We start from the raw sequence: 13,808 nt of genomic DNA on the forward strand, positions 1-13,808 counted from the left end.
TCACAATCCACCAAGATTTCATCCCTCTGATGACAGCCTTAATTATTATGAACTAGAAACTGCTGTTGGGATAAATAATGCACATTGGACAAAATGAAAGCAATTTCCTTATTTGCATAATTGTGTGGGACTTTTTGCCCCTATAGAAGTTCGATGTTGCTCAGTGTCTTTGTTCTAGTCTTGGGTAGAAAGGGGTACATCGGAAGATGGCCACGTGGGCAGTTTGTATGTGTGTATGTGCACACACGTTTGCCTGCTTGCAGCAGGGGGACATGTGGACAACTTAAATAGTTTCTCTCCCTCTTTAGTGGCTCTCATATTGAGAACTGGCATTCCATTCTGCGCAATGGGTTGGTCAACGCATCCTACACCAAGTTGCAGGTAAGGCACCCCTTCACATGCTTCGTTTGCTTATTTATATTTGTTTCCCACCCCTCCAGTGCAATACTGTTTGGGGTGGCTCACAAAAACTATAAATCACATAAAACTGTATAAATGAGTAAAACTTAACTAAAGGAGAAACCAGTTGAAACTAGAATTACAAAGAATTAGCAACAAGAAAACACCAGATAGGGACTTCAATAAAAGGCGACTAAAGAGCCTCTTAAAAAAAAACAAAAAAACCATTTAAAGATAATGTTCTTAAACCCTGAGAGAGGGAGCACAGCAAGCTCTTCTGGAAGGGCACGCCAGAGCTGAGGGGCAACCACCGAAAAGGCCCTGTCTCTAGTCCCTGCCAACTGAATCCGAAGGGCCCTGGCAGATTTGTATGGGCAAGTGTTATGGGGCTTTAAAGCTGTGTAGGGGTGTAAAGGTCAAGAGCAGACTATGAATCCAGCCCAGGAGCAAACTGGGAACCAGTGAAGCTGCCACAGGATTGGGCATAATACTCGAGAAGCAACTAGTACCCACAGCCATCCTTGTGGCAACATTCTGGACCAGCGGAAGCTTCCGAACTGCCTTCAAGGGCAGCCACACGTAGAGTGCACTGCAGTAGTCCAATCTAGGTGTCACCAGTGGATGAGTGACCTCATTCACAGCTGGCTTACAGCTGCAGTTGGTAGAAGGCTTTTCTGCACACTGCCGCCACCTGTGCTTCCAAGGACAGTGTCAAGTCCAGGAGTGCTCTCAAGCTATGACCCTTGTGACCAGCTTCACTGGCCTCCTCCATAGGCAGATCACTCCTGCATACCTAGGCGGTTGGTGACCTCTCTTTCTCTCTCCCCCGCTGGAGGTTTTGAACCAGAGGCTGGACAGGCATCTGCTGGCGGTGCTCAGGCCCTGGATTTCCTGCAGCCAGCAGTGGGTTGGACTAGATGGCCTCCAAGGGCACTTTAGGATTCCATGATCTATAACAGAGAACTTGCTGGGCATAGCCTCTGGGTCCCTTCCTCTCACTTGTTGCTTAGACAGGACTCAGAGAGGAGAGCTGGTCATGTGGTAGCAAGCATGACTTGTCCCCTTAGCTAAGCAGGGCCCACCCTGGTTGCATATGAATGGGAGACTTGATGTGTGAGCATTGGAAGAGATTCCCCTCAGGGGATGGAGCTGCTGTGGGAAGAGCATCTAGGTTCCAAGTTCCCTCCCTGGCAGCATCTCCAAGATAGGGCTGAGAGAGATTCCTGCCTGCACCCTTGGAGAAGCCGCTGCCAGTCTGTGTAGACAATAATGAGCTAGATGGACCTATGGTCTGACTCAGTATATGGCAGCTTCCTATGTTCCTATGACTTGTTTTCTGATCCACTCTATGTTAGGTGTGTAGCCTTCACTTCTGGACTGCAATCCAGTTCCGAGCTGCTGGGTTGAGCCCAATATGTTGCTCAGTGCAGCAAGTGCCAATGTGCCTACCTCTTAAGGCAACTGTTTGTCAGACACGCCTCTCCTCACTGGGGCTCCTTGGAGAGCCACCCTGTGACCCACCGGCTCATATGGCTCCACATCACAGCTGGAGGATGAAGGATCCATCCTCTCACCCTCCATATTTGAAGTCCAGGGACGTGCAAACTGGTTCAAAGCAATCGGACACTCATACGATCTTTTTAACAATTTTTTGAAAAACATTTTTTTCTCATAGGGTATAATGGGAGTCGAACCAGCCCATTATTCCCTATTGTGGAGCACCCATGGGTGCCAACTACCACCCAAACCCCAAAGCAATCGGACACTCTTACAATTTTTTTTGAAATATTTTTTATTATTTTTCTCATATGGTATAATGGGACTTGAACCAGCCCATTAGTCCCTATTGTGGAGCACCTAGGGGCACAAAAGTGGGGTGGGTGGTAGGCACCCAGGGGTGCCTACCACCCACCAAACCCCAAGGCAATCGGACACTCCTCCGATTATTGGTGAATTTTAAAAGAATTTTTGAATTCCCCATAGGAAAGAATGGAGGTTTCATCAAATGTATCGCTTTACATCAGGGGGAAAGGGGTGGCCTAGAGTGGAGTGTGGTGGATGGTAGTGCCCAAGGGGGCAAGGAAGCTAGCAGAATTATTTCAAAGGAATCGGGCAAAGGGCTGACTTTTAAGTGATTTTTGAAGTTTACACATCTGTAAGGTTTTTCTCCATAGGGAAGAATGGAGGTTTCAGCAGCCCTGTAACTCCACTTGGGGGGTGCTGGGGTGGCCTAGAGCGAATGGTGGTGTAGTGCACAGAGGGTGCCAGCCACCTGCATGGGTTGCTAACCCATGGGGTACAGGGCTTTGTTGTTTTCCTTGTGTTCTGAGTGTAGATTCTCTGGTAGCAAATGAGAGTGGATTCATGGTTTGTCATTGAAAATCTCATATTAGCAATTCATGGGGGTGGTTGGCACCCCCTGTACACTACACCACCACTTGCTCACAAAAAAATCGTACGAGTGACCGATTGCTTTGGAGGTTGGGTGGTAGGCACCCATGGGTACCAACTACCACCCCACCCACTTTGGGAGTGTCGAACCAGTTTGAACCGGTTCAAATTTGAACCGAACTGGGGGGTGGTGTTTCAAGCAAAACCAAAACCGAACTTCCCTCTCCCGGTTCGAACCCAGTTCAAATTCGAACCGAACCGGGCAAATCGGTTCGCATCGGGCAAATCGGTTTTGTGCACATCCCTATTGGAGTCTCTCCATTCTGACAGCAATGCATGTTTTCACTTCAGGGACCACCGAAATCTCTCATGGTTAGGGGTGTATGCACCATGAGTGGCTAGTTAGTAGGTCTGCATTCTTGCAGGGGAATGGCTGGCCAGACGGACAAGCCAAGACCAAACTTTCAGTCAGGGTCATCCCGAAGTAGTAGTAGTAGTAGTAACAACTACTTTATTCATATGACCGCCTGATAACAAATTGTTCTCTGGGAGACTCACAAAATAAAGCAATAGAACAACAGTAAAATAAAACATACAACTGAAAACATACAAAACCAAAAAACTATCAACAAATACAACTAAAAAGTCAAAAGCATTTTTTAAAAAAAGCCTGAGTGAACTAAAATATCTTCACTTGGTATCTAAAAGAACATAGTGATGGTGCCAAGTGAGCCTTACTTGGCAGGGGGGGATTCCCTAAATGGGATGCCACTGCCAAATACCCTCCTCCTAGTCGCCACCTGGCTCACCTCGTTTGGTGGGGGCATGGGAACATAAGCAGCTGCCATATACAGAGTCAGACCATGGGTCCATCAGGATCAGTATTGTCTACACAGGCTGGCAGTGGCTTCTCCAAGGTTGCCGGCTGGAGCCTCCCTCAGCCTTAACTTGGAGATGCTGCCAGGGAGGGAACTTGGAACCTTCTGCATACAAGCATTCAGATGCTCTTCCCGGAGCAACCCCATCATCCTACAGTGCTCACACATGTCTCCTATTCAGATGCAACCAGGGTGGACCCTGCTTAGCAAAGAGGACAATTGATGCTTGCTACCACAAGACCAGCTCTCCATTCAGAGCACGGCTTCTGTAAAGGGTCTTGAGGTCTGGTAGCACACATGGAGCAAAGTCACCTGATCGTGAGCTGTTTAGGGCTTTAAAGGCTAAAACCAGCACTTTAAATTGGGCCTGGTAAATGGACTGGGATCCAGTGCAACTGACAAAGCACTGGAGTAATGTGACCAGAAGTATTATGGCATCCAAGGCGAGGCACCAAATGCTGCCTTGCCCCATGGCCCTGGTGGGGTCAGCCCCCTTGGCTCCCAACTGGCTCTTGGAAGCTTTGGAAGTGGCACAGGGAGGAAGGAAAGTTGCCTGCCGCCTCCTCTCCTCTGTTCATGCTTCATGCAAACTTTGCTTGTATGGGTATGAGGTTTGGTGCTCCTTTTTAAAATGGCAAGACTCAGATCCATCCTCTCTGATCATGGTGGCGGAGGTCATCTTGCCACACACCGGCAGCCAGGAATCTGCCACCCAAGGTGACCGGGCCTCACCTTGCCTCATGAAAGGGCCGCCCCTGCATTCAGTACAAGTTGTAAGGACAGGCAAACCGATCACAGGGGTTCCCAATGTCTACTCCATGCAGAGGTGAACCTCGGTAATTTTGGAGCCTGGACCTAAAGGCCTTTGGAGGCCCCCCGCCCCTGCAAATTAAGCACCATCATTCTCCACCAGGCGACCACACCACCCGGGACAGACTGAAGAGGATTTGGGGGCCCCCAGGGGCTGTGGAGGCTCTGGACTTCAGCCCCAAAGTCCAGGAGTAAGAGCACCTCTGACGCCATGCTGTGCCCAATTCCCTGGTTTTTTTTGGTTTTTTTAATTTTTTTTTTGGCTCACATTGGTGTTTTTCTGCAAGCTGCATGGAGCAGCCTATGGCAAAGGCATCTATTTGAGCCCCATCTCCAGTATTTCCTTTGGATACTCAGGTAAGCGGCTCCCTCTTCGTCCCTTCATCTGTCAGTGCACCCTCTGTCCGGCAGACGTGCTTGCTTTGCATCCAAGAACTGCTCCCATTGTCTGTGTCTCTCATCCACATTCTGGCCTCCCGGGAGCTTGAGATGTACAATATGGGTTAAAAGGGACTCTACATGGCTCGGCTGTTCCTCCACACCCTCTGGTGGACCCACATGGCATTACAATCTGTCTGGTGTCAGCTAAGCCCATCCCTGCCGGGAGCTGGGATCGTTCAGATATGATGGTCACCTGCCTTGTTCCCCCTCTGTGCATCCAAACTAGACTTGGAAAAGAATATTCTACAATTCAGCTCCCCCCAGATATTCTGTACCTTCAGCAAGAAAGAATGGCTAAAAGAATAAAATTGCACCAGTAAATTCTCAACCACGGATATTCTCAGAGAAAGCCAAGATCTGAATCCGTAAAATCCTAGTGCTTCAGGGCACAATGATGGTTCTGTGAAAAGTTAAATCTGTCTTCTTTTACATATGAATGGATGCTGGTTATTACCAGCAGTTACCAGCTTAGCACCAGGAATTAGTGTCTCTCAGCAGGGGAGGTAGAGTCATGCCTTCTCTGAAAAAGGCAGTTTGTGTCAGAATATAGAAGGGTTTTTTTTAATTAATCAATTTGATTTTTGATTAATCTCAGCATGGGATTGGCACAAGATCACTTGGTTAGCTTAGTGGTTGAGAAGGAGGACCCACCCCTGTCCTGGAACATGGCTGCACAACTTTGGCCCGCCTGCAAGTGTTGGATTCCAGTTCCCATCATGCCCTGCTGTGATGGACGATAGGGTGATGGGTATTGGAATCCAGCCACAGCCGGTGAGCCTCAGGATGGCCACCCTACCCTGACCTGGAGCATGGCTGCTCAATTTGGGCCTTTGACTCTGAATTCCATCATGCCCTGTTGTGATTGACAGTAGAGTGGTGGGCACTGGAGTCCAACCACAGCTGGGAACCCACAGGGAAGCAATATTATTTTAGAGTCATAAGGTACCAATCTCTTTGTATAAATCTGAGTATGGCCACTCCACGGTCTTCAGAGCAATGGGAAAAGAACCCCTGTCCAATTCTCCTTCTCAACCACTAAGTTAACCAGGTGACCTTATGCCAATCCCATGCTCAGATTAACTAAAGTGTGTGTGTGTGTGTGTGTATACACACATACACACATAGTCTTACTTCCATACCTTAAAACAAACTGCCTTTTCCCAAGAAGGCATGACTCAACCGCCCCCCACCCACCCCCTGCTGAGAGACACTAATTCCTGGTGCCAAGCTGGTAATTGATTTTCAGAAAGGTGCAGATTAACTTTTGATTTGCAAATGAAACTACAGAGAACATTCTGAGAGTAATTCGAAGTCCAGCAGGATATTCTTGGAATTTCCCACCTCATCCATTCGCCACACGAATCCTTCGAGAATACTTTGTGGCATATTCGTCCCAAGTCTAATCCAACCTTGATGGTGGGCCCAACATTCTTCATAGCACCATTGGAATGAATGCAAGCAGGCCGGGTGTGCCATCCATCCCATTCCTGCCATTGCACGGGAGAGGTGGGAATCGGTCGTGTCTGCTTCCATCATCTCAGGGCTGTTGAAGTGTGGTGTTGTGTACGTGCGTGAAAGAGGAAGCCGTAATTCTAAGGCAAGGTGCCTTTCCTTTCCCCACCTTAGGTGAAAGCCGGGCCACGTGGCTTCAGCCTTTCACTGTGTTTCCCCAGAGTTCCTGTTGTACAGCAAGGCTACTCCACTTCGGCTCGCCAGCTGGTTTTTGACTACAAGTCCCCTATTTCCCAGCTGCAGTGTGGCCAGGGATTATCGGAATTGTAGGCCAACATCTGCAAGAGGGCCGAAGCTGAGCAGCCCTGGCGTAGAGGGAGGCTTATAAGTTCAGTGTCTGACATAGTGCACAATGTTACACATGTGGCAGTTGTGCCGTGACAGTGCAGCCGTCCGTCTGCACAATTTGTGTGTGCGCGCGCAACAATGTGTGCTCTTGTGCAACTGCGCACAGGTTATGTTCTACTGTGCATGTAACATTGCACAGTCTAGCAGCCACTGTCTGGGTTGGGGCCGTCGCTCTCATGCAGGTGGAGCACAGTCCCGGGTTCTGTGGGTTCAGATCAGTGTTCCCTCTAACAGGAATTCCCAGATGTTGTTGACTCCAACTCCCAACATCCCCTGCTGCAATAGCCTTTGCTTGGGGATTGTGGGAGTTGTAGTCAACAGCATCTGGGAATCCCTGAACCTGAACCAGGGAACACTGGGGAACCAGGAACCAGGGAACACTGGTTCAGATGAGCCATTTTTGGAAGGGCGGTATAGAAATCGAATTAATAATAATAATAATAATAATAATAATAATAATAATAATAATAATAATACTCTGCCACACAATGAAAGAACACCCTGACAGCACATGGGGGCATTCTCCTGCCGTGACATCAGGAGGGACAGGCATGCTCTGGGTGTGTTCCCATCTGAACTGGCCCAATGGCTCTTTATTAAACTGGAAGAAGTTTTGCATGGGGTGTTGCAGAGATCTGCCCTTGGCCCAGGAGTCTTCAGTGGTGGAGGGAATCCTAATCCGCTTTGCAGATGACCCACAACTGGAAGGGATCGCCAACCTCTTAGAAGACCGGAATACAATTCAGATTGTATGCTGGCCTTGGGCTGAAATAAACAAATACATACATACAATTCAGATTGACGTCGATAGAATGGAAAACTGGACTGAAACTAACAAAATGAAATTCAGCAGAGACAAATACCCAGTTTTGCATATGATTAAAAAAACAACAACAACCGGCAATCTAAATAAAATGTGTCTTTGTATAGGATGGGATACTTGGAACATAGAACATAGGAAGCTGTCTTATATTGAGTCAGACCATTGGTCCATTTAGCTCAGGATAGTCTACAGGGAGTGGCTCCTCCACGGTTGCAGGCAGGAATCTCTCTCAGCCCTATCTTGGAGATGCTGCCAGGGAGGGAACTTGGAACATTCTTGCTCTTCCCAGAGCAGCCCTATCCCTTAAGGCAGAGCTGCTCAACTTTGGCACTCCTGCAGATGTTGGCCTACAGTTCCCATAATCCCTGGCTATTGGCCATTGTGGCTGGGGATTATGGGAGTTGTAGTTCAAAAACATCTGGGGAGCCTAAGCTGAGCAGGCCTGCCCTAAGGGGAATATCATACATTGCTGGTACTTGTAGTTTCCCATTCAAATGCAAACCAGGGCAAACCAGACCCTGCTTAGCAAAGAGGACAATTTATGCTTGTTACCACAAGACCAAGTCACCTTAAGTGGCGCAGCAGGGAAATGCTTGACTAACAAGCAGAAGGTTGCCAGTTCGAATCCCCCACTATATCAGGCAGCAGCAATATAGAAGATGCTGAAAGGCATCATTTCATATTGCGTGGGAGATGGCAATGGTAAACCCCTCCTGTATTCTACCAAAGAAAACCACAGGGCTCTGTGGGCGCCAGGAGTCGAAATCGACTTGACGGCACTCTTTACTTTATTTTTATTTTTATTATTACATTTATATCCCGCTCTTCCTCCAAGGAGCCCAGAGCGGTGTACTATATACTTGAGTTTCTCCTCACAACAACCCTGTGAAGTAGGTTAGGCTGAGAGAGAAGTGAATGGCCCAGAGTCGCCCAGCTAGTTTCATGGCTGAATGGGGATTTGAACTTGGGTCTCCCCGGTCCTAGTCCAGCACTCTAACCGTTACACCACGCCGGCTTAGCACAAGACCAGCTTTCCACTGGCTGCCACTTGGTTTGACAGTAGCACATGTGAAGAGGATTTCGGGATTGGACATTAGTTGGTAGTGTGATGCAGCTGCAAGAAAGGCCAGCCCAATTTTAGGTTACATTAATTGAACCCACAATTTCCAATTGAACCCACAATTTCCAAAAGGTTATAGTTCCACTTTATGCTACTCTAGTCAGACCTCATCTGAACTAATGTGTCCAGTTCTGGGTGCCCTGCTTTAAGAAGGATGTAGCCAAATTGGAATTGAGTGCGGAGGAGGAGAAGGAAGATGGGCAGAAGTCTGGCAAACAAGGTTGAAGGAGCTGGGCATGTTTAGTCTGGAGAAGAGGAGACTGAATGGTCATAGGATACCGAAAGGACGGCCACACAGAAAAGGACTAAGACTTCTTATCTGCTGCCCTAGAAGGCAGGACTAGATCTAATGGGTTTAAGTCAGGCCTGCCCAACATAAGGCCTGCAGCGGGGGCAAATCTGGCCTGCAGGAACCTTTTATGCTGGCCTCCAGCAAGGAACATCCTATCGCAGTGGCAGGAACCATGAAGATCTCTTGGACTGTCCTGCTGACGAGCAGCAATGGCTCAATGCAGTTGGCCAGTAGAGACCGGGTGTTGCCCGTCCACCCTCCGTCTTCCTCCCTGGCCTTTCCTCCCAGCCCCAGCCCTCAGCCACCTCACTTTCAGTGATATTTTTAAGAATTACTGTAATAATTAACACACTGAAAATTGACCTTGGCCACCCACACACCAAGTCATGGTTGGTTCTGGTCCATGGGGAACTTGAATGGTAGCTTAAGTTAGGAAGTTGGGTATGCTGCTGCCCCAAGGGGCTTAAGTTAGGAACATGGGAAGCTGCCATATACTGAGTCAGACCACTGGTCTATCTAGCTCAGTATTGTCTTCACAGACTGGCAGTGGCTTCTCTGAGGTTCCACGCAGAAATCTCTCTCAGCCCTACCTTAGAGTAGGGATGTGCATAAAACCGGTTCTCCCGGTTCGGTTCGGATCCGAACCGGGTCCGAACCGGACCAGGGTGGTTCGGTTTTGGTTTTGCCGAACCACCCCCCCGGTTCGGTTCGGATCCGAACCGGTTCGGATCCGAACCGAACCGGTTCGGATCTCAAAAAATAGCTGGTTTGAAAGGGGACCTTGTGTTCTACCTGCAACCCAAATTTCAAGTCGATTGGACCTTCCTCTGATTTTTGGCGATTTTTTAAAGTTTTAGTGACTTTGGGGCAGTTCGGGGGCATAGCATGGGATCTGGGCAAAAGGAGTGGGGTGGGGTGGTAGTGCCTAATGGTTGCAGGCTACCACCCCAATTTCAGGGGGGTTGGGCAAAGGGCTGATTTTTGGTAAATTTCTGAAAATTTCATGTCTTTGGGGCAGATTGGGGCAGATTGGGGCAGAAAGTGGGGGCTGGGGCAGAATAGTGGGGTGTGGTGGTAGTGCCTAATGGGCGGAGGCTACCACCCCAATTTCAGGGGGTTTGGACAAAGGGGTGATTTTTTGAGAATTTTTGAAGTTTTAGTGACTTTGGGGCAGTTTGGGGGCAGAAAGTGGATCTGCCCCAAAATAGTGGGGTGGGGTGGTAGTGCCTAATGTGTGGAGGCTACCACACCAATTTCAGGGGGATTGGGCAGAGGGCTGATTTTTTGAGAATTTTTGAAGTTTGGGTGTCTTTGGGGCAGATTGGGGGCAGAAAGTGGATCTGCCCCAAAGGAGTGGGGTGGGCTGGTAGATAGTGCCTAATGGGTGGAGGCTACCACCCATCCCCAATTTAAGAGTGATTGGGCAGAGGGGTGAATTATGGTGAATAGAAAAGGTGTGAATTCTCATTCTATCATAGCAAATGAGATATTTTTCAATTAAACAACTCTCATGACCCCACTTTCACTTTTTCACACTTTCCTTTACTATGAATAATATGAGGAAGTAATCAATTTAGCACACTTCACCTTATGAAGACAAACCTCATACAAATAAATTCACCATAATTCACCCCTCTGCCCAATCACTCTTAAATTGGGGATGGGTGGTAGCCTCCACCCATTAGGCACTATCTACCAGCCCACCCCACTCCTTTGGGGCAGATCCACTTTCTGCCCCCAATCTGCCCCAAAGACACCCAAACTTCAAAAATTCTCAAAAAATCAGCCCTCTGCCCAATCCCCCTGAAATTGGGGTGGTAGCCTCCACCCATTAGGCACTACCACCCCACCCCACTATTTTGGGGCAGATCCACTTTCTGCCCCCAAACTGCCCCAAAGTCACTAAAACTTCAAAAATTCTCAAAAAATCACCCCTTTGTCCAAACCCCCTGAAATTGGGGTGGTAGCCTCCACCCATTAGGCACTACCATCACACCCCACTATTCTGCCCCAGGCCCCACTTTCTGCCCCAATATGCCCCAATATGCCCCAAAGATATGAAATTTTCAGAAATTTACCAAAAATCAGCCCTTTGCCCAATCCCCCTGAAATTGGGGTGGTAGCCTGCACCCATTAGGCACTACCACCCCACCCCACTCCTTTTGCCCAGATCCCATGCTTTGCCCCCGAACTGCCCCAAAGTCACTAAAACTTTAAAAATTCACCAAAAATCAGCCCTTTGCCCAATCCCCCTGAAATTGGGGTGGTAGACTCTACCCATTGGGCACTACCACCCCACCCCAAAATTTTGCCCCTGGGCCCCTTTTTACCCCCCCGAATCGATTCGGATTCAGATTCGGATTAAATCCAAATCCGAACCAAATCAAGGGTGATTCGGGTGACCCAGATTTGGGCACAAAACAGAACAGGGGTGATTCGGTTCGGGTCCGAGCCAAATCACCCGAAATCCTGAATTGCACACCCCTACTAAGCACACACACAGAGAAGAAGCAGGAGGCGGAGTGTAGATTCTATGATAGCATATTAGAGTGGATTGATGGTGTCTCATTGAAAATCTCATTTGCTATCATAGAATCCACACTCAATACCTCAGAAACAAGAGAACCCTGTACCCATGGGGGTGCCCCTACCAGAGATCCCTGTACCCCATGGGTTAGAAACCCATGGGGGTGGTTGGCACCCTATGTGCACTACACCACCACTTGCTCTGGGCCACCCCAGCACCCCCATGTGCACTTATAGGGCTGCTGAAAGCTCCATTATAACTTATTATGAGGAAAAACCTTAAAGACGCGTAAACTTCAAAAATCACTTAAAAATCACCTCTTTGCCCAATTCCTTTCAAATAATTCTGATAGCTTCCTTGCCCACCCTAGGAACTACCACCCACCACACTGCACTCTATGACACCCCTTTCCCCCCGATGTGAAGCTATACATTTGCTGCAATCCTAATTATTCTCTATGAGGAATTCAAAAACACTTAACAATTCACCAATAATCAGAGGAGTGTCCAATTGCCTTGAGATTTTTTGGGTGGTAGGCACCCGTGCCTGTCTACCACCCACCCTGCTTTTGTGCTCCTAGGTCCTCCACAACAGGGGATATGGACTGGTTCGGGTCCCATTATACTCAATGAGAAAAATAATTAAAAATATTTCAAATATTCATAAAAAATCATAGGGGTGTCTGATTGCTTCAGGGTTTGCATGGTTGTTGGCATCCATGAGTGCTCCACAATAAGAAATAATGGCCTGGTTCGGGTCCCATTATATCCTATGAGAGAAAAATAAAAATATTTTTCAAAAATTCATAAAAAATCGTACGAGTGTCCGATTGCTTTGGGGTTTGGGTGACAGGTACCCCTGGGTGCCAGCTACCATCTGACCAATTTTCAGCTTTCCGAACCGATCCGAACCGGTCCGAACCGGTTCGAAACGAACCACCCCCAGTTCGGTTCGGATTCGAACCGAACCAGGGGTGGTTCGGTTCGATCCGAACCTCCGAACCGGAACCGGTTCGGACCCGAACCGGTTCGGATCCGAACCGGTTCGCACATCCCTACCTTAGAGATGCCAGGGAGGGAACTTGGAGCCTAGATGCTCTTCCCAGAGCGGCTCTGTCCCCTGAGGGGAATATCTTACAGTGCTCACACATCACGTCTCCCATTCATATGCAACCAGGGTAGGCCCTGCTTAGCTAAGGTGACAAGTCATGCTTGCTACCACAAGACCAGCTCTCCTCTCTGCTTATAAGAGGGCAGATTTTAGTTGGAGAAACTTCTCAACTGGGAAAGCAGATCAGCACTTGAACCAGTTCCCTGGGCGGTGGGCTCTCCAGGCAGGGGCCGGACAGCCTCCTGGCTGGGATTCTCTAGCTCTGGATCTCCTACGCCAAGTAGGGGGCTGGACGAGATGGTCCTCTCCAACTCTAGGATTCTGTGTTATCCGGGAGATGCTTGGGGGAGACAGACATGCAGTTGGGCCCTTAGCTATTGGTTTCTTCACTGTAAAGTGGGCAAGGGATGGTCTTTCCTCTCTTCACTGGGTGGGTATTCATCATGAGGCTCTGAAAAGGGGCAGTTGTGATTAGGATCCACACAGCTCCCAGACTAAGTTGCCGCATTGCAACCCACAGACCTGGCCAAGCTCTCAAGCAGTGGGAGAGTAATTTAAATATTAAACAGGGTTAATGTTTAACCACACACACACAGTGCCGTAAATCAGCCCCGGCTTTCTAGCTGTTGTGACTGAATGTATGTTTTTGCACAGCAACCTTCATGCGAGGGTTCTCAAACCTGTGTGTCCCCCTACCCCCCGATGTTGGACTACAAACCCCATCATCCACAGCCATTGTGGTTGTGGCCAGGTTTTTCTCCTCCCACTTGACACCACCGTCTCCGAACAGGCTTGCGAACAGTGTCCAGCGTTCTATTATGTCCCTCCTCACGCTCTTTATTTCCAATGCAGGGATGGGGAAAGGGCAACACAGAATGCCCTCCAAGGATGAGCTCGTGCAGAGGTATAACCGAATGAACACCATCCCCCAGGTAAACATGTGGTTTTATTTGGGGTTCCCCCCCCCCGCTCCCCTACAGGCATGAAACTTCCTGCCTTATCAGAAATTCTGGGTCCGCAGCCCCTGAATTCCACAGGCATCTCTCAGATGTGGTGACAGCCAACAACCTGGATGGCTTTATGAGGGATTCGGATAACTTCATGGAGTAGAGGTCTATCAATGGCTACTAGTCTGAGGGCTGTGCACCTGAACTCAC

General features: G+C 48.7%; 1 protein-coding gene across 5 annotated transcripts in view; it reads left to right on the forward strand.

Annotated features, from left to right (window-relative positions):
- PARP6 (poly(ADP-ribose) polymerase family member 6) overlaps positions 1-13,808 on the forward strand; it is a 64,412-nt gene that overhangs the window by 43,680 nt on the left and 6,924 nt on the right. For 4 of the 5 annotated variants that reach the window (XM_053272883.1, XM_053272881.1, XM_053272884.1 and 1 more), the window contains exons 18-20: positions 309-381; positions 4,766-4,835; positions 13,504-13,583. In XM_053272883.1, coding sequence (XP_053128858.1) covers positions 309-381; positions 4,766-4,835; positions 13,504-13,583 — 223 coding nt within the window. The remainder of the gene's footprint in view (positions 1-308; positions 382-4,765; positions 4,836-13,503; positions 13,584-13,808) is intronic. The other variant, XR_008311502.1, reaches the window with a different exon arrangement.

Source organism: Hemicordylus capensis, chromosome 10, assembly GCF_027244095.1.
Source record: "Hemicordylus capensis ecotype Gifberg chromosome 10, rHemCap1.1.pri, whole genome shotgun sequence".
Lineage (NCBI taxonomy): Eukaryota > Metazoa > Chordata > Lepidosauria > Squamata > Cordylidae > Hemicordylus > Hemicordylus capensis.